The sequence below is a fragment of the Bidens hawaiensis genome, unplaced genomic scaffold (assembly GCF_021521415.1).
Source record: "Bidens hawaiensis isolate Kalapana, Puna unplaced genomic scaffold, B.hawaiensis_p1.1 tig00020121_1, whole genome shotgun sequence".
Classification (NCBI taxonomy): Eukaryota; Viridiplantae; Streptophyta; class Magnoliopsida; order Asterales; family Asteraceae; genus Bidens; species Bidens hawaiensis.
Window position 1 is genome coordinate 148,017 of NW_027493060.1, and position 23,443 is coordinate 171,459.

The window sequence follows — 23,443 nt, forward strand, 5'->3', positions numbered from 1 at the left end:
TGATTTCTTGTGGACTAGAAAAAGATCGAATTCCAACTCCTATCTATGAAGATAATGCAGCTTGTGTCTCGCAAATGAAGGAAGGATATATCAAAAGTGACAGAACAAAGCATATACCACCAAGATACTTTGAGTATACTCGAGACATTATTAAAGACAATCAGGTTGAAATGAGATATGTCCAGTCCAGCAACAACTCAGCTGATCTTTTCACAAAAGCACTTCCCACAGCAACATTCAGGAAACATGTTCATGATATTGGCATGCGCCATGTACGAACAATGTAACGACCTGCAATTTGAGGGGGAGCTATATACTGCACTCTTTTTCCCTTAGCTAAAGTTTTTTCCCATTGGGTTTTCCTTTAGCAAGGTTTTTAATGAGGCAGTAATTCAATATCCCGAAGTTTTTAAAAGGTGTCATCCAAGGGGGAGTGTTGTGAAACCAACCACCGACGATCTTGCAAGTTGCATGCCACCTTTTACACATTTGTCAAATATATAGACACATGAACACTCAAAGTAAATCCAATAATTTGAGTTTGTCGGTAATTTTTACTTTTGTGTAGTATAAATAATACTATGATGTAAACGAAAGATTATCCCCAGAACACATTCTCATATATTTACTTCTTTCTTTCTTCATATCCAATATTCTCAAAATTACGGTAATATTCTAACAAAGATATACTTATAGTGTAGAAATGTAAGAATTTATAAGATATAAAAGAAATGTCATTTTAAATATACCCCTATAATTTTTACTAAATATAGGTTATCTCTTGGTATCGTATTCTATCTATCTACGCTTTCTGAGTTCGTGATTTGATCAAAGAACACAACTCGTCTCCAATTGACAATAAAAAGAAGGTATGCATGAGATTATCATGACAACTTTTTGGTGCATTTGGAAGGTTAGGATTGAGGTCGTTTTCTCCAATAAATCGTATTCCATTCTATGGATTAAAAATATATCTTCTTTTAAGTCTTTTATAAGAAAAGGTTTGTGAAAATTTTCAGTGTGATTGTTTTTTCTTTCTTTCATTTTTAGCGTCCTGCTAATTGTGTCGTTTTTGTTTATTGAAAGTCTCTTAAAAGAGAAAGGACAAAAAAAAAAGAAAAGAAAATCAAGTATTATGGCAAAATCTTTGGGTGGCTCAATGAAGGAAAACTGGGATCTTTGTGATCTCCAGTTTGATCTTAAGAGCATCCGGGTTTTACCATCAGTGGGCCTTCGAGCGGGTGGGTTTTTCCCTGGAACTAGAGATAACTTAGAGGCGCTTAAGAGCTTCGTACGGCTGGGTTTGGCTAGCTAGCAGTGGACTTTTGTCATTGGGTCACCTAGTACAGAGTACCTAGACATTCTATATTTGTTGATCGTTAAAAAAAAATTATGGCAAAACCTAAAAGACAATAAAGTTTTTACACGTGTAAGCAAAACAACTCATAGCTCTAGATACATTCATGTATCTTATTAAATACCTATCCACATTGTTATCATCCAACGGTTGTAACTTGAAAACAAAAGCCGACCTTTGACTCGTAGGTTGTTCGTTCTTACGTTTGGCTTATAAAACCTCCGGGCATGAACTAATTCACATCCCAATATATGTCATCTCATGATTAATCAAACACCATCCTGATTCATACAACCAATCATTCCTACGTTGTTCAAACAATATTATAAACCAACCAGCTAGCTAGAGGCTTAATTGATCCTTAATTTCTTATATGGTTGTGTTTTGCTTTTTGGTGGATCAAACTCGAAAGATACGAAGGACGAAGCCGGTGGCTGGATTGTGTTCGAGGTGCCGCCGAGGAGCTCAAGTCGCCGACATGTTAACCGCAACTAGATTCTGCTACATCCCATTTTACTGGAGGTCTTGGAAGGCCATAATATGTACGTTTTGTGGTGCCACTCTTAAAACATACCGATAATTATTATATCTTTGATACGGATATGTTGGCTTTTTTTCTTTTTTATTTAGTTGTATACTTTTTATAATTAACACAACATATCAATTACTGATGTTACATGCTAGAATTATATGGTGATCTTGTTAAGTGGTTATTGAGTGTCTTTCTGTTCTAAGATTTCTTGAGAACCTTAAAAGTTTTAGTTCAGTTTTAGGGTAATGAAATGTCTATTTGACAAATCAATATTAACAAAATGTCCGGTTGATCAGTCCCATTTCAAAATGTTCTTGCTAAAATCCGTCATGGGGTTTAGTCAATTAGATTCTGTTACTTGTCCAAAATAATCTTGGGAAAACCAAAAGAATCTCATTGGATGCCAATATACAATCTCGCAGAACACCAAAATAATCTCGTCGAACCGGGGTTTTAAAATAAGTGGCAGAATTTGGTTGCTAAAAATCTAGTCGAGTTAGATGATTAAAAATCAGCTGATCAACATGATTTAGGATGAACATTTTGTAAAAGGGGGAGACCGACATGGATGCTCATACGTGTATCTTTTCCAGCATAACCAAGTAATCTTTGCTACAAATTATATTCTTATTTCCTTTTTCTATACCATAAAATCTGGAATTCTGTTTTTCTGTATATGACTATTAGTAAAAAATAAAAATATATAAAGTTATTATTCCTATTATCAAAAAAATATTTTATACATACATTGGTTATGCATTAATAGTATGGATCAAAATAAGAAGAAAAAATTAACTGAGAAAGAAAATTGATAATACCAAATGTCATTATCTTATGATAAATTTGAAAGTTTTAACAGAAGTACTATCGTTGTCCCATAACAATGAACCGGTTGATGAATAATCAGTACACGTATCAATTCACATATAATATAATAGACACTAGATGGGACACATAACTAGAATTGCATATGGTGCAATCTTAATTTCAAAACTTTTACACAAAACTAATTTCTGGTCCGAGCTAACTATAGCCTGTAGTTTCTTACTTTCTTGAACGGACCTATACATTAACTCGAATACTCGATATCACATCCAGTGGCGGACCAATGAAAAAATTTCACAGGGGTCGGAATAGAGTCGGTGTCAAAATTTTATAAGGGTTAGACTAATTTTTTCTTTCACATGGGTCGACTAGCCCTTACACATTTTCTGTAGGTCCACCAATATGATCACATTGTCACCTATAATATATGAAATCTATTTTCAATTTTTTTTACATTTAATAAAAAAGGATACCCAGGTTCGATCCTAGCTTGGTGTATACTTTAGGTGTGTGATAGGTTAGGAGATGTAAGATTTTGACGCTTAAAAAAAGAAAAATAAAATTCTAAAAATGTAACACCTCGAAGTTTCCAATTTAAGATTGAGTCAAAGTTACCAATTTTCAAAGTTTAGGGATTTAAAGTAAAATTTCTGATTTCTAAGCCCTTCGCGCTATGCAAAACCTCGTTAAGTAATCGGGTACACATGTCCAACCACGTGACACGATTGTACAGGCCACGTGCCAACATGTGGCAGGTTCAGGTAAAGTGGTGCTTCATGCTACGTGAAGGGACACCAACATAGTCCTTCGCGCTATGCGAAGGAAGCCAATTCTTGGCTATAAAAAGGAGGTTACGGGTTTGAACCATTCTCATCCCAAAAACACCTCCATTCACACACACATAGCATAGAGAAACATGCCTGATCATTACGATGAACCGACACCTTGTTTCCTCGAAGTTCGTTCGAAGTCCAAACACCTTATTGATTATCTAAGCATGCCAATACCAAGACCCTGCCAAACAAGTTGACCACTCTTTTTCTTATTATTAGCATTCCCGAGCGTCCGCTAAGGTAGGATCTACGTTTAAGCTATTTCAAGTATATTATGAATAGCTTAGACTCAGTCAAGGCTATGATCTTTAACCTTGAAAAGATTATTTTAAGCATTCATAAAGATTTTCAATAAACTTTACTTCTTGAAAAACAAAACTATAATTTTGACGGGTATGTAGTAACTGGAAGGGGGGCATCACTAGTAGTGGGTTTTTACTGAAGGAAAGCAGTTCGTACAAATCCCAATCAACCGCAGGACCCGTTTACTTACCCGGAGAAACTTACCAGCGTGTTAGAACCTATTATGCCAAAGCATGATATATCAAACGCCACAAAGATACAAATATAATTTCAAAGACAACATTTACAAACTTTATCAAGGTTAAAACCAGACTTAAGGTCTACAATCTAATCAAAGAGACACTATCAAGGTATTTATACAAACCTATTTATTTGTAGGTTAACATCATTCTCATTCATATCAAGAAGGTTTTCAAACAAACACCGACGGTATAGGTGAATACGTTAAACCTTCACAAATAGTCAAAACAGATTTATACTCTATAAGATAAACGGGGTGTTTGTCTTAAAGAGTCAGCCAAACGTTTACATGAGATTGCATGATCCCTAAAATGTTATACTACAATATAGAAAATAAAAGCAACTCAGATCGATTACACATATGTATGGATCCAAACACAACTGTCTAGCCTAATCATGCAAAGGTTACGTACGTGGCCACGGGATGACAGCCATAACTAGTTCTCCAATAGGGGCTACATGGCTCGGAGAAACTTTTGGGTGTGTAGGCAGCGGTATAAATACCGGAAATAAAGATATTTTCGTTGAGCTTGTAAAGAAAACTATATTGTATTATAACTATCATTTAACTGCTTTTAGAGTCAAATGTTTCACCAGCATATAGCTAACGTATTTTATTCCCAAATTGTAGGTAGCTTAGTTCAGTAAGCAAATAGTAACGATTAGAGCAGTGTTGTAAAATTCAGATTCCAAGCCTTGGAATCAGCGATTCCAAGGTCCTCAGACATCAAACTTGCCGCCTTTTCCTAACTCGGCCACCATTACTCGCCAAGGTCCAACTCAGTCAAAAGTCGGAGTACTCGGGATTACTCGGCCTCCAAGATCAAAGCAGCCACCAATTTTTTTTAGCAAAAAAAAAAAATTAAAAATAACAACAAAACATGAATTTTTTGAAGTGTGTTTTTTGTTTTTCATATGAATTATGCTTATTTTGATGTGAATTATGCTTGCCTTAACATATATATAATATCCAATAATTATTTTATGTTATATTTATCATGTCCGAGTACAAGTCGAGTACTCCTAGAGTACTCCGAGTACTCCCTACAAAGGGGTCGACCGCCTAGGGACCGCCTAGCGAGTTTTACAACATTGGATTAGAGTCATCATGGATATAGAAGCTCGCGTTGTAAGATGGCTCAGTTTTGATAATAAAATCCTTGCAACATAATAAAACATAATTTGTAAACTAATACTTGGGTATTTAATCCCCGAGTAACTTTTCAATGTAAATTAATATTTTATAACTTAAAGTCTTCTGCTAAAATCAATCCATAAACTCTGATTTATTTACAAAACAGGTATCAACTATTGGTCACACTTCTAAACCCTAAGTCGGGGTGTGACAAATAAAACATGTAATTTTTATAACTACAATTTCAAAATACACATAAATCATAGTGTAATATAAAATTAGAGGCCTCAAATCATTACTATAATAACAATTCCAAGTTAAGGTCCGTACACAGTGGTTTTTCAACTTGAAAAACGTATCTCAAGTGGCTCGTAGTGATGCAAAGAGCACCATCTAAACACTGAGAGCCGCCTTGATGTTTTTGAAGCTTGGGAAAGTTATTATTGAGAATGGGGTCTACTCTCGGCTTATTTCCGAGTTGTAGTTTGGTTAGCATATATTAACTCACAACTTACTATACTGAATGTTTAATTCTACTGCTTAGATAAAAAATACCTATATTTAAGTTATTACCGAACTCATTAATGATTTAGTGTCAAGCTGTGAGTTAGGCTTGAAAGTTTCTGTCGAACTAGATCAATTACAGCAACATGGTTTAGGATCCGGATGGATCTCACAACTTGTTTTGGATCAATCTATGTTAATAGTGAGCGGAAATCACTACTTAAACTCGGATCGATTGACAGCAAACCAAAAGAAAATAAAGAAGAAAAGATGAAGTTGTAAGAATACTTCTAAGATATAAAAGGAAGTATGGCTGAATACCGACCTTTATACAGGGCACCCATGCCCTCTAGGTTTTCTATTAATGGACTCAAATGGGCCGGTCCAATGGGCTTCTTTTAACTAAAAGGTCTTGGGCACGCACAATAGTTAAAGGAAAGCTAAACGCAACGAAAAGTTACGTAAAAATACTATATAATATATAAGCCTCCTAAATATAGCTCTTAGAGCATTTCCAACGTGTCCTCCGTAATATTGTGAGTATGTTTTCTATATTTTATAGAGTAGTTGTAAGTGGTTATGAGCGGAGGAAATAGAGAAACTTTTGTTCATGAGTAAATATAGAGAAACACTGTTCACTCTCTATAATTTTTTAATGTTTTTTCAAAAGTCGTTGTAAGTAGGGGAGAGAGAAAATATAATGATAAAAGTATAATAAAGTATTATTTAATTAAAAAAGAGATAAAATTTAGTGTAATTAGAGCATTCCCGGCAGCTTTTTTATCTCTATCTTTATAATTACAATAAAAAGCACATCATTTTCTCTCCCATATACAATTAAATATATTTTTTTACATATTTATCATTATCCACTTTCAAATATATTAAAAAATAAATTGTGGATGAACATGCTCCTCCAAATTTACTCATCTCTTTAAAATTTTCTCCCTCCTTCACTCATACCTACTTACAACACTCTAAAAAAATTTAAATAACTATCTCACATAATTTTAGAGGAGCTATTCTGAATGCTTTTAGAGCATTCTCATCCGTTCCCCTATCTCCGAATCCAAATTACACTAAAACACACTTCATTTTCACTTTGTTCTTAATTAAATAATACTTTTTATATATTTATCATTAACTTTTCTTTCGTATTCAATCACAACCACTTTCAAAATATATTAAAAAATTTCTAGGGTGCTATATGAACTTTTCATATACAGAAAAACCACTGTATTTTCTCTCTCATCCACTTACAACATCCTAAACCACTCCCTATATTATAAAAACCATACTCACTAAATTTGATGGACGGATTGTGAATGCTTTTATAGAGATGGAAATAGAGATGTTGTTGAGAATCCTTTAAGAGCATTCCCAACAGGTTCTCTATATTGTTGTGAGTGCGTTCTCTATATTATATACAATAGTTGTAAGTGGTTGTGAGTGGAGGAGATATAGAAATTTTGCTTATGAGTAAATTTGGAGAAATATTGTTCACCCTCTATAATATTTTAAGGTTTTTTTAAAAGTGGTTGCTGAGTGGAGGAGACAGCAAAGGTAATGATAAAAATATAAAAAAATATTATTTAATTAAAAAAAGAAAGAAAATATAGTATTTTTTAGTGTAATTTTAAATATGGAGATAGAGACGTCACTGGTAATGCTCAATACCTTAGTTGAAACAGAAACATTAAACAAGTTATTAAAATGTTAGAATGTAGCACAAATGTTTCGTAATAACACCTTACTTAATTACTTTAACGATGACTGGTTTCTTTTGTTATTTCAACTATTTAACTAATATGATGCCTTAGTTATATATGAAGATGTTTAAACAACTAGAACTTGAGATTCTTATGCCCTCAAGAACACTCGATCACAAAACACTTTTCTAGCAACATGATGGTGAATTTCGGGCACGATGGTCTCCACCAACAATGTTACTATTTTTTTTCTTTTTGGTTATACCTTAACGACGTTCTCAAGAGGAGACAAAATTTCTTTTCAAGAGAATCTTGCAAAACACGAGCTCACTATCTTTTTTCTTATTTTTGGTGTGGGTGGGGAGGGGGAGTGGATGAAACCACAAATTTTGTAAATTTATAAAGTAATAAAACTAAGTACAATAAGAAAAGACGTGATACTTCTTGGGACATGTTTCTAAGTATAAGCACTTGAACATCATCTAAAACTAGGGGTGTAAATGAGTCGAGTTGTTTGTGAGCTACTCAAGATCAGTTAATGAAAAGCTCGATCGAGTCGAGCTGAGCTTAAACAAGTCCAAGCCCCAACTTCTTATGTGTTAGGCCACCGCACTCTGGCTAGACTATGTTATCTTAACCGGGCCCACGCTGGCTTCAAAGTTTGGCTTTGGTGTTCCCTCAGGAAACCATACCACCGGATGCCACTTGACAGTCGTTATGTCACCACAATAGCAGAACTCTCTTGCGTAACATATGGTGGGACTAAAACCCGGGTGGGCTCGGGATTCGAACTGACAACCTCTCAATCGCAAGGCCTAGCTTAAATCTTTCACTGCCAATATCCACCCAAAGTACCACAAGTGAGAATCGAACTTGAGTCTCCATTGGAATCTCCTATATATATCTATATATGCGTGTGATGTATATATATGTTATGAAAAAGTAACTAAATAATATATATCATGTTATATATAAAGTTATATTGAAAATAATATATAAAAATAATTATAAATATATACACATTAATTAATAAGTAGTAAATGACACGAGTTTGAGCTTGAAAAACCACTTATGAGCCTAGCCCGAATCGAGCTTGAGCTTGAAAAACTACCTACAAGCCGAGATCAAGCTTGAAAAAATACTCATGGGCTCGAACTCAAGCTTTGTGTAAGTTAAACGAGTCGGGCTCGAACTAAATCAACCTCTGGCTCAGGGCGACTCATTTGCACCCTACCTAAAACAATAGGCCCTAAAGGTTTATCAAGCCAGGCCAATTGACTAAATCCTATCAGATATCATTATTTATGCTATCACATTTTAGTAAACTCACAAGATACCAATAAAAATACATAAGTAACATCTATGAAAGTAAAAAGGGAGCAACATAATTCTTTGAATCATGCTTCCAAGAGGACCAAGACTGTTGGTCCATATCATATTTAACATCCAAATCCACTTGAGTCCAATTCTTTTAAAATGATTGTTCCAAAAGAAGCCCACTATAAAAATTTCCTTTACTAGAATAAAGAACAGACTCGCCCACTCTATTTGTTGAATACATCGAGCAATCACTAAAATTGATTCGACTTTCTTATAAATTTTTTTATTTTTAATTTCTTCTAATTGTTTTATAATAGTTTTTTTTAATTTGAATTTAAAAGATTATCATTATAATTTTCGAAAAGTAAACACCAATTATTTATTAAATATACTTCCAAACGTCCTAATTTTATATAATATTATTTTTTTATTATCAGCTCACATCAACTAGCATAATAATATTCCTCTTGCTGCTGCTACTCCTGCTGCTGTCGTCGTCGTTGTTATTTGTAAAAGTATAATTATAATCTCACTTGTGGCCTAGTAGTAAAAATACTTAAGTTCTTTAGTGGAGATCCAAGTTCGATCCCAAGTTGTGTCATTCTGGGTGAATATTGACAATGAATAATTTTAGCTAGGCCTTGCGAGGTTGTCAGTTCGGATCCCGAGTCCACCCGAGTTTTCGTCCCACTGTGTGTTACGCTAGAGGTTCTGCTCTTGTGGCGAGACGACTGTCAAGTGACAATTGGCGGTATGATTTCCAGGAGAATACCCAAGCCAAACTATAAAGTCAGCGTGTCTGGCTAAGACAACATAGTCTGGCCAGAGTAGGGCAATGAAGCTCTCCAAATTGAAAAGTACGATGGCCTAAACACAAAAAGAAAGCCGCCGTTCTAATATATGTGTATATATATATATATATTTAGAATTCTAAATATATACAACCAGTAAACCAACCAATGCACAAAATATAGTCCAAAACAGTCAAACGTGACTGCTTTCTGTCTTATACAAGAAAAGATTCTAACTTTCTAAAGTTTATTATATCTACTCACCTACCTCTTTTTGTATTCATTTATATAGAAGTGAATAACGTATCCTATGCAACTTATCACTTACAAGATCTAGAGGCCAATTAAAGATGAAGGAAGATGTAGCCCAGGTGACTGTTTCTGTGCCCATCAAAGATTTATGGAAGGCTATGGCTAGTGACATAAGGCACGTCGGGCCCAAGGTTTTACCGGATATTGTGGCGGAAATCGAGTTGCTTGAAGGAGATGGTGGCTATGGAAGCATGTTGCTTTTCAAATTTTGCCCAGGTAAGTCTTAATTTCTTGTTTGCATTAGCCGACCCATTGGTCAACCACGCTCCATTAAAACATTAGTTATCTTTATGTTAAAATCACGGTCGCCCCCCTATGAAAAAAAATCATGCATGGGTCCACGCACTGCTTGTTTGGTTTTTGTTTTGTATAAGAAAACATCCTGGATCAGCCAGCCAGACCAAATAGCGGTTACATAACCAGCCCGAATAAGTATTTTTTAACCGGTTTAATTTATTCGAACTAGTCAATTGGTCGGGCTGGTTGAACAGACAAACCAGATGAGTGATTGGATGAGATTTTTAACTTTTTTCTTTCCTCCCAAATCTCATTTATTAGTTTATACTACTTCAACATTCATATTTTTATAGATATATAACAGGTTCCATATTTATTAATATTGCAACTACATGTGCATAAATTATTTATAACGTCTCATGTTAGATAACCGGTCGGGTTGTGAAAAGAAAACCAAATTTTGGATTCTTTTGTGTTAGGTGTACCAAAAGTCAGCTATCAATTAGAGAAGATTGTGGAGTATGATGAATCTGCTTATCAGATTGCTCTTGAAATACTGGAAGGAGGGCATTTGGATCATGGGTTTTTAGCATACACGACCGCTTTTAAGTTAACTAAAGTATCAGAAACGGAGACACTGATCGACATCAAGGTCTTGTATGAGACAAAACCCGAACATAACCATATACCTGGAGAGACTATAAAAGCAACATTTCACTATATCAATAGCCTTGAAAAATATTTGTTGAAATGCCTTTCTTAATATTGTTTTCTGTCAATTGTTTTCATTTCCTTTTTTGGTCTTTGGTCCTTGAAATAATGCCTTAAGTGTTTATTGTCTTTTCAGTAATCCATAGACTATACTATTGGCCGTCATACAATTTGTTTTTTTTTTGTTTTTCTTTTTGCGTCCTCATTAAGTTCAGTCAAATGATCACCTAACAAATCAAATGTCACATAAACCTAATCTATATAAGCACTAAACTTACTAACAATTAATATTTATAAGTTTGTAAGTAAAAATTCAACACTTGTCACAGTATGAGATGACGACAAAAAATCTATAAAAAATGACTCGAATACTTGTAAATTTAACAGAAAAAATTAACAGAGTTAGCGTTAGGCTGAAATTGTTACAAAATTCAAACATGAAATGTTGAATTGCCAAAAGTTTCCTTCTGGTGATAAGAGGGGTTATTTAGGCCCAACCACAAGACTCGAAAATAGTAATGAGTTAAACAATTGCTAATTATGTATCTAAAATAAAGCAACAACATGTTGAATTAGACATTTGCATAGAAATGAGTACACTCTATACATTCATAGTCCTTAAATAGACACATTTTACATACAAAACAAACGCGGTACTAGCAGTTTGGTTTTTTACGGCATCCACTATGGGGTCTTGAGATTCTCTCCTCAAAATCTTCACATGTCCACCTTAAATCAAACGAAAATACATATAACACGGGTTAGTTTATTGTAATGATGAATCCAAACAAATCAAGTAAACAAATTGAAGTTCTGGCAGATCAACTTACATTCCTGGTATCATATCATTGCAAGTTCAGTTTTCCCTAGTTGCTGCAACATGATAAAACCAGCATGCATCCTTTGAGCTAAGCGTAAAGCGACAAACCTTGTTGCACACACGGCAGCACAAGAACCTTGTCATGGTGGGGGAATTAGTTGTCTCGTATTACGTTTCACACAGCTTTATCTTCTCAACATTGAAATTTTGAACCCAATTCTCTGTCCTCCAGTTTGGGCTGGTACTACCTGGATGCGTGTTTTGCAAACTTTGCAGGACTATTACACACTGTTTCAAACAAAAGTATCAATTCAAGTTTCATAGCAGATATAAATATATGAAGGGGTTGTGTAAGGGATGTCAATCATACCTTGATTGCAGATTTCATTGCAACTACAAGTAGCACAGATAGTGCCATCATCACTGATCCTCAGGATGCCCGTGGAGTCTCCAAGCCTCTTGCTTGTGCAGCCACATGCAAATTCAGCGTAGTGTTGTGCTCTCACTCTAATTTGTCCATCAAAGGCACTCAATTCCTCTTTGGAAAAAATAGTCCCAATTCCTGTTATTTATGCAACCAAACACAATTCAGTTAGATGTTGAATGAGTTATAGGCTTTATAATTTGGAAACTATCGCAATTCATAGTTACATGCTAAAGTAATTTCATTTAGAAGGAAACGCAGATTTCGAAGCGATCTTTAAAGCATCGAATGATTTTGAAGCGTATATAGCAATTCAAGCAACTTAAACAATTCTGAGATAAAAAAATCGGGAAGCTTTATCACATTTATTAGTAAATCCTATCTATCTCGATACAAATTCAAAGAAATCTTAATAACATTTAAGTTTGAAGCATATATTGCAATTCGAACAAGTTAAAACACAGCTGAAATCAAAATCGGTCATTTTTATTACTTTCATTAGTATATCCAATCAATCCATATAAATTCAAAGCGATCTTAACACCATTGATTTTGTTGCATATATAGTAATTCAAGCCAATTAAATTAATGAATCAAAAATCAAAATCAGGCAGATATAGAACAACCAAACTTAAACTCGCTAAATCAAAACATAAAATCAAACACAATTTGTAACAAAGTATGAATTACTAAAATAGACGGGGAGAAAACTTCTTTACCTTGCGCCATATATTCCTATGGGCTTTGAGCCTTAACGTCCTTCATCTTTTTTCACGACGGCCAAACAAGAACGTGGTGGTGGTGGTGCATCAGCAGGAGTTTGGTTACCCGTGGAGGTGCCCCGGAGTAACGAGAGGATGATCACGGTGCCGGATACCGCCATGACTGTTGCTAAGATCATGTGGGAAGTCCAACCAGGTGACATGTTTTGATCTTCAAAGTTTTTAGTGGTTGTGAATTAGAAGTTATAAGCAAATATGCAAATATGTAAATTTGACATAAAAAAAATACCTGCATCCTTTGCAGTTTGTTTTCTTACGGCATCCACTACGGGGTCTTGAGCGCCGAACCTCAAAACCTTCACATATCCACCAATCTAACAAAATACATATAAAATAAATCAGGGAAAAAAATAATCTCTATTCCTATTGGTTTATATTTTATATTTTGAGTTCTAATATGGTAAAGTAATTCAAGTATATATATTGAAGAGGTATGCACCCGCCTTAACATCGAGCGGGGCGGGTCAACCCACAAGATATAGACAAGAGGCTTGAAATCAGGATGTCATGAAGACACAAAGCCAAAACCTATGCGCGTGGCGCATATCACATATGCTCACGCATATCACATATGTTCACGCGTATCACATACGCTCACGCATCATATATGCTCACGCATATCACATCTGCGCGTGGCGCATCTGCGTGTGGCGCGTATCACATATGCTCACGCATCACATCTGCGCGTGGCGCATATCACATATGCTCACGCATATTACATATGCTTGCGCATATCACATCTGCGCATGAAACATCTGCGCGTGAGAATAAAGAGAAGACCTCGCGCATCCCCAGGATAGGCGCATCACACATGCACATAATCAACCACGTCATTATCCAAATCAGGATAAGGACAACCATGATTGTGCTCATCAGACAACCTTCCAGAAGGTATCCTTTAAGGAATAAAGAATATGCTGATGTTGACAGCTGCCAATGAAAGGTGGACAACTCAGCAAAACCCATGTGCTACCACGTGATTGCACATGAGTCAGGTGAAATACCTTGGTCAGAGAATAATCAATGAAAAAGCACCAGGTGTCCTAAGGACACGTGGCGCGAAGCAATAGGAGGAGGCCAAAAAGGCCCTAATTGGGTCTGAGCCCAATCATTGGAAACCCTAACACTATAAATACCACACCACCTCCACAAGGGGAGGAAAGCAAGAAAATACATTCTAAATCCTTACTCACTTTCTGATTATTATTATCTTCTCCTACAATATCTTATTCTCACACCGGAGGTTACCCCAAAGAGGACCCCTCTGTCCCTTTCTGAGGGGTAAGTTCACGGTGCTGCTCGTTTTGTAGGTGGAAGAATTCATACTCCGGAAAACCATCGGTGATATAGCACACTCATACCCGAGGAAAGTTGATCGTCTACTAGTAAGTCGATCAACATTTCTTCATTGGTGCCATCACCTGTTACAACGGCAACAAAACCACTATCTCATCAGTTCTCTCTGAAAATCTTCACCATGGTTTCCGGTGTTCGAAACAGCGATCAAGTTCTGGAGGATAATGAGCTTGAGGATGTTAATGAGGGACAGCAGTTTCTGAGGGCGCCGCGTGATACTGCGCGCACCACCAGTAACCATCCCTTCATCACAACACCTCATAGCCAGACTGAAACTCCTCCAGACGATCTCACGTTCCAAAATCTGACTGGTGCAAAATAAAAAGGACCAATGGGTCCGGAAGTTGAAACCAATGACCCTAAAGAATGGCTCATAAACGAACAACGGCGTTTAATGGACAAATACAATGAGCTGGTCAAACACAAAAAGTTAGCCGACTTAACACAAAGGCTCGCATTTGATAAACAAACCATTCAGGGAACAACAAAAAGGGCGCGCGCGCCGGAAGATGGTCACTCTGTTCACACCGAACACGCTGATATTAGTGATGAGGAAGAGGTGCACAGCATGAGGAAGACGCGAGATACTCATGCAGGAGGCTCACAGCTCCGCGCGCACATGAACATAGCGCCTGAAGCCAAAGCCGATATGGATCTATACACACCGTACAACCCACAAGCGAAAGGGCAAGTGGACGTAACCACACCATATAGGCCAGCCATCTTGGTGAAGCATTCAAAATTCGTTGAGCGCATTGCGAAGGCTCCCATTCAACACAAAACCAAGATGCCAAGTGGTCTAGGCAAGTACGATGGTACAACAGATCCAGATGATTTCTTACAAGGTTTTTACAACACTGGAAACCTAGAAAGCTGGACGATGCCAACATGGTGTCACATGTTTGCTCGCTGCCTCACGGGCGCAGCGCGTGTCTGGTTCGAAAGCTTGCCGACAGGACAAATTGATGGGTTCGAAGAGCTATTGGAGAAGTTCCAGGCTCACTTTGTACAGCAGCGCAGACACACGCGCGACCCCGATGACATCATGCACTGCGTGCGCAGGAATGATGAAACCATTGAAGACTACATAACTCGTTTCAATCAGGAATCTCTTGCAATTGGAGGTATCACTGAACAACTCTTGCGCGTGGCCTTTATACAAGGTGCGCGCAGTGATCAACTCCGCAGAGCTCTCGTGAGCAGAGATGGCATGCCAACCACTTGGGCTAAGCTTATGGAAGCATCGCGAGTCTTCGCGCGAAATGAAAAACAATTTGCCCAAGACAGAGCAAGAGATAGAGGGCATCAAACAGAAGCACCACGCAACAATGAAAGGAAGGGCAAACAAAACTCCGTATGGTCCAGGTTGCAACAAACCAGTTATTCTCCCGCAGAAAAGCAAGCGCAACAAAGTTCACCCCAGCCCCAAAAAGACATTCGTAATCGCGGAGAAGGTGACAAGAGGGAAGCGGCAGAGAGCCTAACAGACCTCTACCAAGAATATGGACTCCCCTCACAAAAACGCCTTCGCAAGTATTAAGCACAGAGAATGTCCAATTTAAAAGCCCCAAGCCATTACTCCATAAGGGACCACCAAACAGTGGCAAGTATTGTGAGTTTCACAAGTCCACAGGGCACAACACCGATGCATGCCACCATTTGAAGGATGCGATTGAAAGAGATGTGAAATCAGGCAAGTTGGCTCACCTGGTGAAAAACCCAAGACCAGAGAATGAACAACCAGACGGAGCCTCAGCCAGTAAAAAATTCAAAAGAATCTGTGTAGCTGAAGGAGGAAGGCAAGGGCAAATATCGAGGAAGAGAAGCGCGCAAATCCAAGGGGATTGGCGCGAGCAACAAGTAATCTTCCCAAGAATCAGAGGAGGCCCGTCTATCAGCAGTCCTCTAGTCATCACTGCACACATCGCTCATTATGAGGTGTCAAAAGTCCTGGTGGACACCGGCAGTGAATCAGACATCATGTATGAGCAATGTTTCAGGAAGTTGGATCCAGCAGACCAAGCAAGGCTTGAAATTGTGAATGCACCAATCTCGGGTGTCTCAAACGAAATTATTCACCCCCTAGGTCAGATACAATTCGAACTAACCATGGGGGATGAGAAACACAAGCGAGCTGAAATTGTCAACTTCTTGGTCTTGCCCACCACTTCATGCCATAATATGATCTTGGGTAGAGGAACGATTGCCCAATTCAACGCCATACCGTCACCAGCGCACGGCGCGTTGGGGTTCCCAACACCAACAGGAGTAACATTTGTATACCGAGATCATTTGTGCGCAGTAACAAGTATACCGCGAGAAGGGAGAATGAAGCTTCCAATGGCAAACAACGCGCCAGAGGAATGGATTCTCAACCCAAAATTCCCAGAACAAACAATCACAATTGGAGCTACGATATCAGATGACACAAGGGTGAGAATGAAAAGATTGCTCACAACGTATATATCGGTCTTCGCGTGGCAACATTCTGATATGACTGGGGTTCCGCGAGACCTGGCGCAGCATTCTCTCAACACATTCAAGTCTGTAGAGCCAATTGCTCAAAAGAAAAGAGTCATGGGGGATGAGAAGGCAAGGGCCATGAATGAGCAAGTAGAAGATCTACTGCGCGCAAATATCATCCGTCCAATACAATACCAAACATGGGTAGCCAATCCTGTGATGGTAAAGAAGAGCAATGGGTCATGGAGAATGTGCATTGATTTCAAGGACCTCAACAAAGCGTGTCCAAAAGATTGTTACCCCCTCCCAAACATTGACGCGAAGGTGGACTCTGTGGCGCCATTCAAGCTCAAATGTTTCCTGGATGCCTATAAGGGCTATCACCAAATTCAAATGGCACCACAAGATGAGGACAAAACTGCCTTCAGAACTGACAAGGGTGTTTTCTGTTACACAAAAATGTCCTTTGGTTTGAAGAATGCAGGAGCCACTTACCAAAGACTCATGGATGCGGTTTTCAACGAGCAAATTGGAAGAAACTTAGAAGTCTACGTTGATGATTTGGTGATTAAAAGCAGGGAGGAAAAACAAATGCTCAAAGACATCGAAGAAACCCTTTGGCGCCTAAAGGAAGTAAACATGAAGCTCAACCCGAGCAAATGCACATTCGGTGTAGAAGAAGGGAAATTTCTCGGTGTAATGGTCACCAAGGATGGTTTCAAGGTGAACCCAGAGAAGGTGGAGGCTATCCTTGACATGCCCTCACCATCCACCATGAAGGAAGTTCAAAAGTTGAATGGCAGATTGGTATCAATTAACAGGTTCCTAGCAAACCATGCAAGCAAATCTACCCCATTCGTTAACACATTGAGAAATTGCTTAAAGAAAAGCCAATTCAAGTGGACGCCTGAGGCCGAGCAAGCTTTCAGTGAGATAAAAGAATGTCTGATAAATCTGCCTGCGCTCACAGCTCCACTACCTGGTGAAACTCTAACGTTGTACCTGTCAGCAGGAGAGCGCGCCAATGGCGCAGTGTTGTTGGTGGATCGCAAGGAAATCCAAACACCAATCTATTATGTAAGTCGGGTGCTGACAGATCCTGAGACGCGCTACACCATCATAGAAAAGTTAGTTTTATCACTAACACATGCGTCGCGCAAGCTTCATAGATATTTCAATGGTCATCCCATTGAAGTCCTGACTGATTACAACATCCAGCAAGTCTTGCGACGTCCCGCTCTCTCTGGAAGGCTGACAAAATGGGCGCTGGAATTAGGGGAGCACACGATCACCTACAAACCTCGTCCAGCAATCAAGGGACAAGTCTTAGCTGATTTCATTGCAGAAATCCCTGAAGGAAAAGTCGAAGAGGCTCAGCGCGAAGTAGACCCTCCGCAAGCCAATAATGAAGAAAATGTTTGGAGATTATTCACTGATGGAGCTTCAAACAACGAAGGGTCCGGCGCAGGCCTCAAACTGGTGGATCCAGAAAGTCATGAGTATACTTACGCAATCAGGTTGGATTTCAAGAGCACCAACAATGAAGCTGAGTATGAAGCCCTGCTAGCTGGTTTGCGCATTGCGCACAAGTTCGGAGTCAAAAAGCTAGAGGCTCATGTAGATTCATACCTGGTAGCAGCGCAAGTCAATGGCCTTTATGATGCCAAGGAGAACACCATGCCTCTGTATCTAGAGCAGGCGAAAAAACTCATCGAAAAATTTGAATCTTTCAGAATCATACACATTCCGCGCAGTGAAAATAAGTCTGCCGACGCGCTGAGCAAGATGGCATCAACCAGCTTCGATCACTTTGGCAAAGATGTCAGGGTGGAAGTAATGAGCAACCCGTCGGTGGGAGCGAAGTCTGTCCTTGTAATTCATACAACACCTTCATCATGGATAACTCCAATAATGGAATTCTTGAAGGAGGGAAAGGTACCGGACGATCGCGCACAGGCGAGGAAGATAAGACACAAGTCACAGAACTACGAACTGCTTGATGGTACGTTATATCGACGCTCTTATCTTGGACCGCTCATGAAATGCCTGGATGCCGAGGAAGCAAGCTATGTGATCAGAGAGATACACGAAGGAATCTGTGGAATACATGCTGGCCCGCGCATGGTGGTTGCCAAGGCAATGAACGCAGGTTACTATTGGCCAGGCATGTACTTGGACGCGTTAAAAGAGATCCAAAATGCAAAGCGTGTCAGAGCTATGCGCCAAACACCATGCGGCCAAAGAACAACTTGATTCCGGTGACCTCCGCATGGCCTTTCCACAAATGGGCAATCGATATTGTGGGTCCCTTACCACAAGCGCAAGGGCGAGTAAAGTTTTTGGTAGTGGCAGTAGACTATTTCACAAAATGGGTTGAAGCCAAGCCACTAGCAAAAATCACAGCCGAGGCAATGAAGCAATTTATTTGGAGCCACATCATATGCCGTTTTGGCCTGCCAATGGAAATTGTAAGCGACAATGGCAAACAATTCACTGACAGGAAGATATCCAGTTGGCTCAAGGAATTGCGCATCAACCAAGTCTTCACTTCAGTATACCACCCTCAAGGGAATGGCCAAGTGGAGCGCGCGAACCAAAGCTTGCTGAATGGGCTGAAGAAAATGTTGGAGGGAGAATCCCATGCATGGGTCGAGGAGTTACCTAATGTCCTATGGGCGCACAGGACATTAAGCAAAACCAGCAATGGCGAGTCCCCGTTCAGCCTAACCTATGGAACGGAGGCCATGATTCCATCAGAGATTGGATGCCCATCCTATAGGGTGCTCATGATGAGCAAAAAAGACAACGAGCAAGAAAGGAGGTTGGATCTCAACTTACTTGAAGGGCGCAGAGAGGCGGCTATCATCAGTGAAGCCAAATACAAGAAAAAACTAGAAAAATATTACAATCAGCGCGTGAAAGAATGCCACTTCAAGAAGAATGATTTTGTCCTTCGGAACAATGAAGCTAGTCGTGCAATACCCCCGGGAAAGATGTCTCCCAACTGGGAGGGACCTTATCAAGTCTCGGAAGAATTGGGAAAAGGCGCATACGCTTTAAAAGATTTGAATGGAAAGAAGATCCCGCGCACATGGAACGCAGCACAGCTTAGAAAATGTTTCATGTAAAAGTTGTCAAGTTTGTAATCGAGGCCCTTAAAGCCATTATGAATAATGATGCGCGCTATTTTCTCTTAATGTGTGTTCTATTACCTTTTGCATACATGTTTCACACTTCCCTTTATTAATTTTGAGCAATATGACAACATTGTATTGACATCAAATTAAAAATAAAACGAAGTAAAACATACATGCGCGAGCTTCAAGCTCAAACGCGTTAACGAGTTTTAACTCTAAAACGTCAGGGCCTTAGCCCAATAATATGAGCCTTAGCTCAGGGCCTTAGCCTAATAAATGAGCCTTAGCTCAAATTACTCACAACATCCATCTTACATGCTGCGCAGCTAAACCATAAAAATACCTAAGCACAACTAAGGCAAAGCACATGCCAAAACATAGTTGTTAAGGCCTCAGGTCGAGGTCGCGCATGGGATTGTAATGGATATCAGAGTAACACATACTGACACGTAAAGGCTAAAAAACTCATTCGTAATTCCCTATAATAAATGCGCGATAACGTCGCGCAAAAGAGGAATAATGAAATGACAAGGCACGTGTCAGCATATTCAGAATATTGCAAAATAACTTGAAATATGACAAGGATTAAGTAAAATAATTTCCTTACAACCTTGTTTAAGTTTCAATGTGCAAGCATATCTTATATTCAACAAGCAAACACATGCAATATAAAGAGATGAATTAGGAATGCGCAAGATGCGAATAAGGGGAAAACAAAATTTCATTCAAAAACATAGAAGTTTACAAATTTACAAAATGATGAGATAAAAACTACAAAAAAAAAAACATGAAGGGCTTTTCAAGTCTCTATATCAACATCAGCCTCTTCATCGTCCTCATCATTACCCCCTCCCTCAGCATCTGGCGCAGCCCGCTCCTCGTCATCTCCAAACTTACCATAATCAAGCTGTTCGTCTTGAATGGAGTCGTCTTCTATCACGATAGTGTCAGGAGTAGGTCCTTTGGCCACGCCAGAGCCGCTAGCAGCGGCAGCATTGCTCGCGCCATCATCGCTGCCACCAGTCCCTTCACATTCGTCAAGTAATTTCTTTAGCGCGCCAAGATCGGACTGGTCAGCAAGCGTGGCTATCTGCAAGTCACAAGGAAAAGTATGAGTACAAAAAATTAGGAAAATAAGTCAAGATAAACTCATTAAGGTTAAAATACATGCTCAAGGATGGGAATGGGAGTATTCAAATACTTCTCCCCCACCTCGGCCATGTCAGCGCAGACAACGTCGAGCTGATAAGGGTAGTCGGATGGATTCTTCTTCAGCATGCCATATTCATAGCCATCCTTAAACCCTTCAGCTCGACCCACCAAGCGCGACGCAGCCTTGCAATCCATCACAAGGGTCTGAATCTCGTCTGAGTATTTCATCGCGTAAGCGCAACGAGTCACACCCTGTGAAACTAGCCATTGACGATCCTGCGCGAGGGAAGAAACAGACGTCTCAAGAGCTGGAATCTGAGAGTTTAACAACTCAACATTTTCCTTGGTTTGTTTTAGCTCTTCTCTGTCAGACGCTGCTGCCACCAAGGCTTCATTCTTTTCCGCTTGCGCAGCATCGAGCTCTTCTCGGCCAGACGCTGCTGCCGCCAAGGCTTCATCCTTTTCTGCTCGCGCAGCTTCGAGCTTTTTCTTCAGGCGCGCAACCTCACTCTCTAATAAAGATTTGTCAGTGTTAGCCTGCACAAGAGTTTGATCACGCGCCTCTGCCTCCAACTCCAAGTCACGCGCTCGGCGCGCGTACCTGGCCGCATCCGCTTCTGCCGCCTGCAGCTTCTCCCGCGCAGCCTGCAGCTCATGCCCGCGCTTCACAAAGGCAGCGTTGGCACTTGCTCGGTTCTCGCTAAGTTCTGCTTGGAGTTTCTCAGCTCTCTCTCGAGCGTCAGAAAGATTCCAAGCAGAAATCTTAGCCTCTTGTTTGGCCTCCGCAAGGGCATCGCGCACTTTTATATAATCATTGCGAAGCTCTTGGGAGGCAGCAAAGAACGCAGACCCAGCAAAAAGGTGGTCGTTGAGCAAGTCCACGCGAGCGCGGTCCTTCTGAAACCTCCTTTCAGCCGGAGGCACAGAGTGAGCCCAGAAGTCTTCACACACGCCCATGGATTGAAATGAGCTATCTTCAGTAATATTCCAGCTCGGGCGGTATATGTGATCGGCTTCCTGCAAACACAAAGCAGCGCAAAAGAAACGTTTTAGTTATCTAGACACTAATTTGGAAGTCCGCACAGCGGAGAAAAACAAACTTATACCTGCGGAGAGCCGGCAGAAAAGTCAGCGCCAGCCCCACGAGAGGAAGGCTGCGCCACGAAATCTCGTGGCGCTACAGGGCTTGCGCGGCCATCATCGGAATCTTCAAAATTGACCTCCTCATCATCCTCTGTAACAGGTCTTTTCTCCTGCGACTTGGAAAAATCAAAAACAGTCTCACGAGGAGGGCTGCGCGCAGGAGGAGGTGAGGGAGGTCTTGACGCCGTTAGATCAGCGCGTAAAATAGTCTCCTGCTCCCTAGTAATCCCAATGAGAGGAGATTCAGTGCTTGTTGGAGCAGGAGCAGAACTAACGGCGCCGGCGCCGGCGCCAGCTGTGCCACCAGCAGCTTGTGTGCCAGCAATAATTCCTATGAAAAAACCAACAAGGCGAAATGATTCATGACTTGATCTAAAGAAAAAAATCAGAAAATCAAAGCGCAATAAATACCTTGGCGCACCGCCGTCCGCGAATTGAGCATCGCCATGAAGTCCATTTTCCCCCTTTTCGAGGGTAAAACAGGGGACTTCAAAGCAACCTTAGGCGCAGCCTCGGTACCTTGCTGCGCCTGAGGTTGAGCTACCAAAATCGCCGGCTCTACAAACATTTGAGTGAACAAAGCTTCATTAATAACTTTATCGGAATCACGCTCATAAAACCACAAAATATAAACAAAGTATACCTGTTGGAGAAGATGAAACAGCAGGCGCAACGCCGCTTCCCTTGTCCGCCGCCCGAAGAGATGAGGTGGCAGCACCATACCTCGTGTGGCCAGGAGGATTGCCCACACCTCGAGGCAAAGAAGACGAGGAAAACTTGGAGGTAAATCCCTTGGTTTTCTCAAGTCCCTTCGCTTGGGTAGGAGGATCCTGGGCAACAGGGGCATCATTTTTCTTCTGTTTTTTACTGGCCCCTGTGCCAGTTTTGCCTTTAGCTTTGCGCTTGAGTTGTGGCGCCTCAGCTTCTTCCTCCACCTCCTCTTCCGCAAGCTCCAACTCATAATTCTCGAGCGCATCTACAATACGTGCAACAGAAATGTTAACCAAATTTGGTATTCTAAAGGCATAAGCATAAGTACAAAGGCTTACCAGGCGCATCGCTGTCAAAGCAAAATTCTAACTCGACAGGGATGAACATATCATCGAAGCGATCGGGGAAAGCAACTTCCCCAGCGCTCAGCGCGACAGAGCTGCCCTCCATATGCTCGTCATAGGCGGCGTGGACGTATTCCTTGCTTATTGCATAAAACAAGACAAATAATATCAGTAAAACGAATTATATTTGCGCAGAAATAATGCAATGAGCTAATAACTCACCTAAGCCATCAACTTGGACGACAGGCTCAGTCGCGCTGTCGGCCCACCTCTTGCTCATACCAACCCCCACAAGCGCGTCC

General features: G+C 40.0%; 2 protein-coding genes across 2 annotated transcripts; both read left to right on the top strand.

Moving 5' to 3' along the window:
* Window positions 1-1,672: 1,672 nt before the first annotated feature.
* LOC143559926 (uncharacterized) lies at window positions 1,673-1,974 on the top strand. The gene has a single exon (XM_077048349.1). It carries the CDS (start codon window positions 1,731-1,733, stop codon window positions 1,935-1,937), a length of 207 nt encoding a protein of 68 aa, XP_076904464.1. The 5' UTR covers window positions 1,673-1,730; the 3' UTR covers window positions 1,938-1,974.
* A 7,816-nt stretch (window positions 1,975-9,790) lies between these two features.
* On the top strand, window positions 9,791-10,861 carry LOC143559927 (phytohormone-binding protein-like). Its single transcript, XM_077048350.1, has 2 exons — window positions 9,791-10,077; window positions 10,578-10,861. The coding sequence occupies exons 1-2, from the start codon at window positions 9,900-9,902 to the stop codon at window positions 10,859-10,861; spliced, it is 462 nt and encodes a 153-aa protein (XP_076904465.1). The 5' UTR covers window positions 9,791-9,899.
* The last annotated feature ends 12,582 nt before the right edge of the window (window positions 10,862-23,443 follow it).

Bases quoted from the DNA above. Each gene is read 5' to 3' on its own strand.
- LOC143559926 (XM_077048349.1), top strand. From the start codon at position 1,731: ATGGTTGTGTTTTGCTTTTTGGTGGATCAAACTCGAAAGATACGAAGG.
- LOC143559927 (XM_077048350.1), top strand. From the start codon at position 9,900: ATGAAGGAAGATGTAGCCCAGGTGACTGTTTCTGTGCCCATCAAAGAT. The intron at 10,078-10,577 runs GTAAGTCTTAAT...CTTTTGTGTTAG, and splicing joins GCTTTTCAAATTTTGCCCAG to GTGTACCAAAAGTCAGCTAT.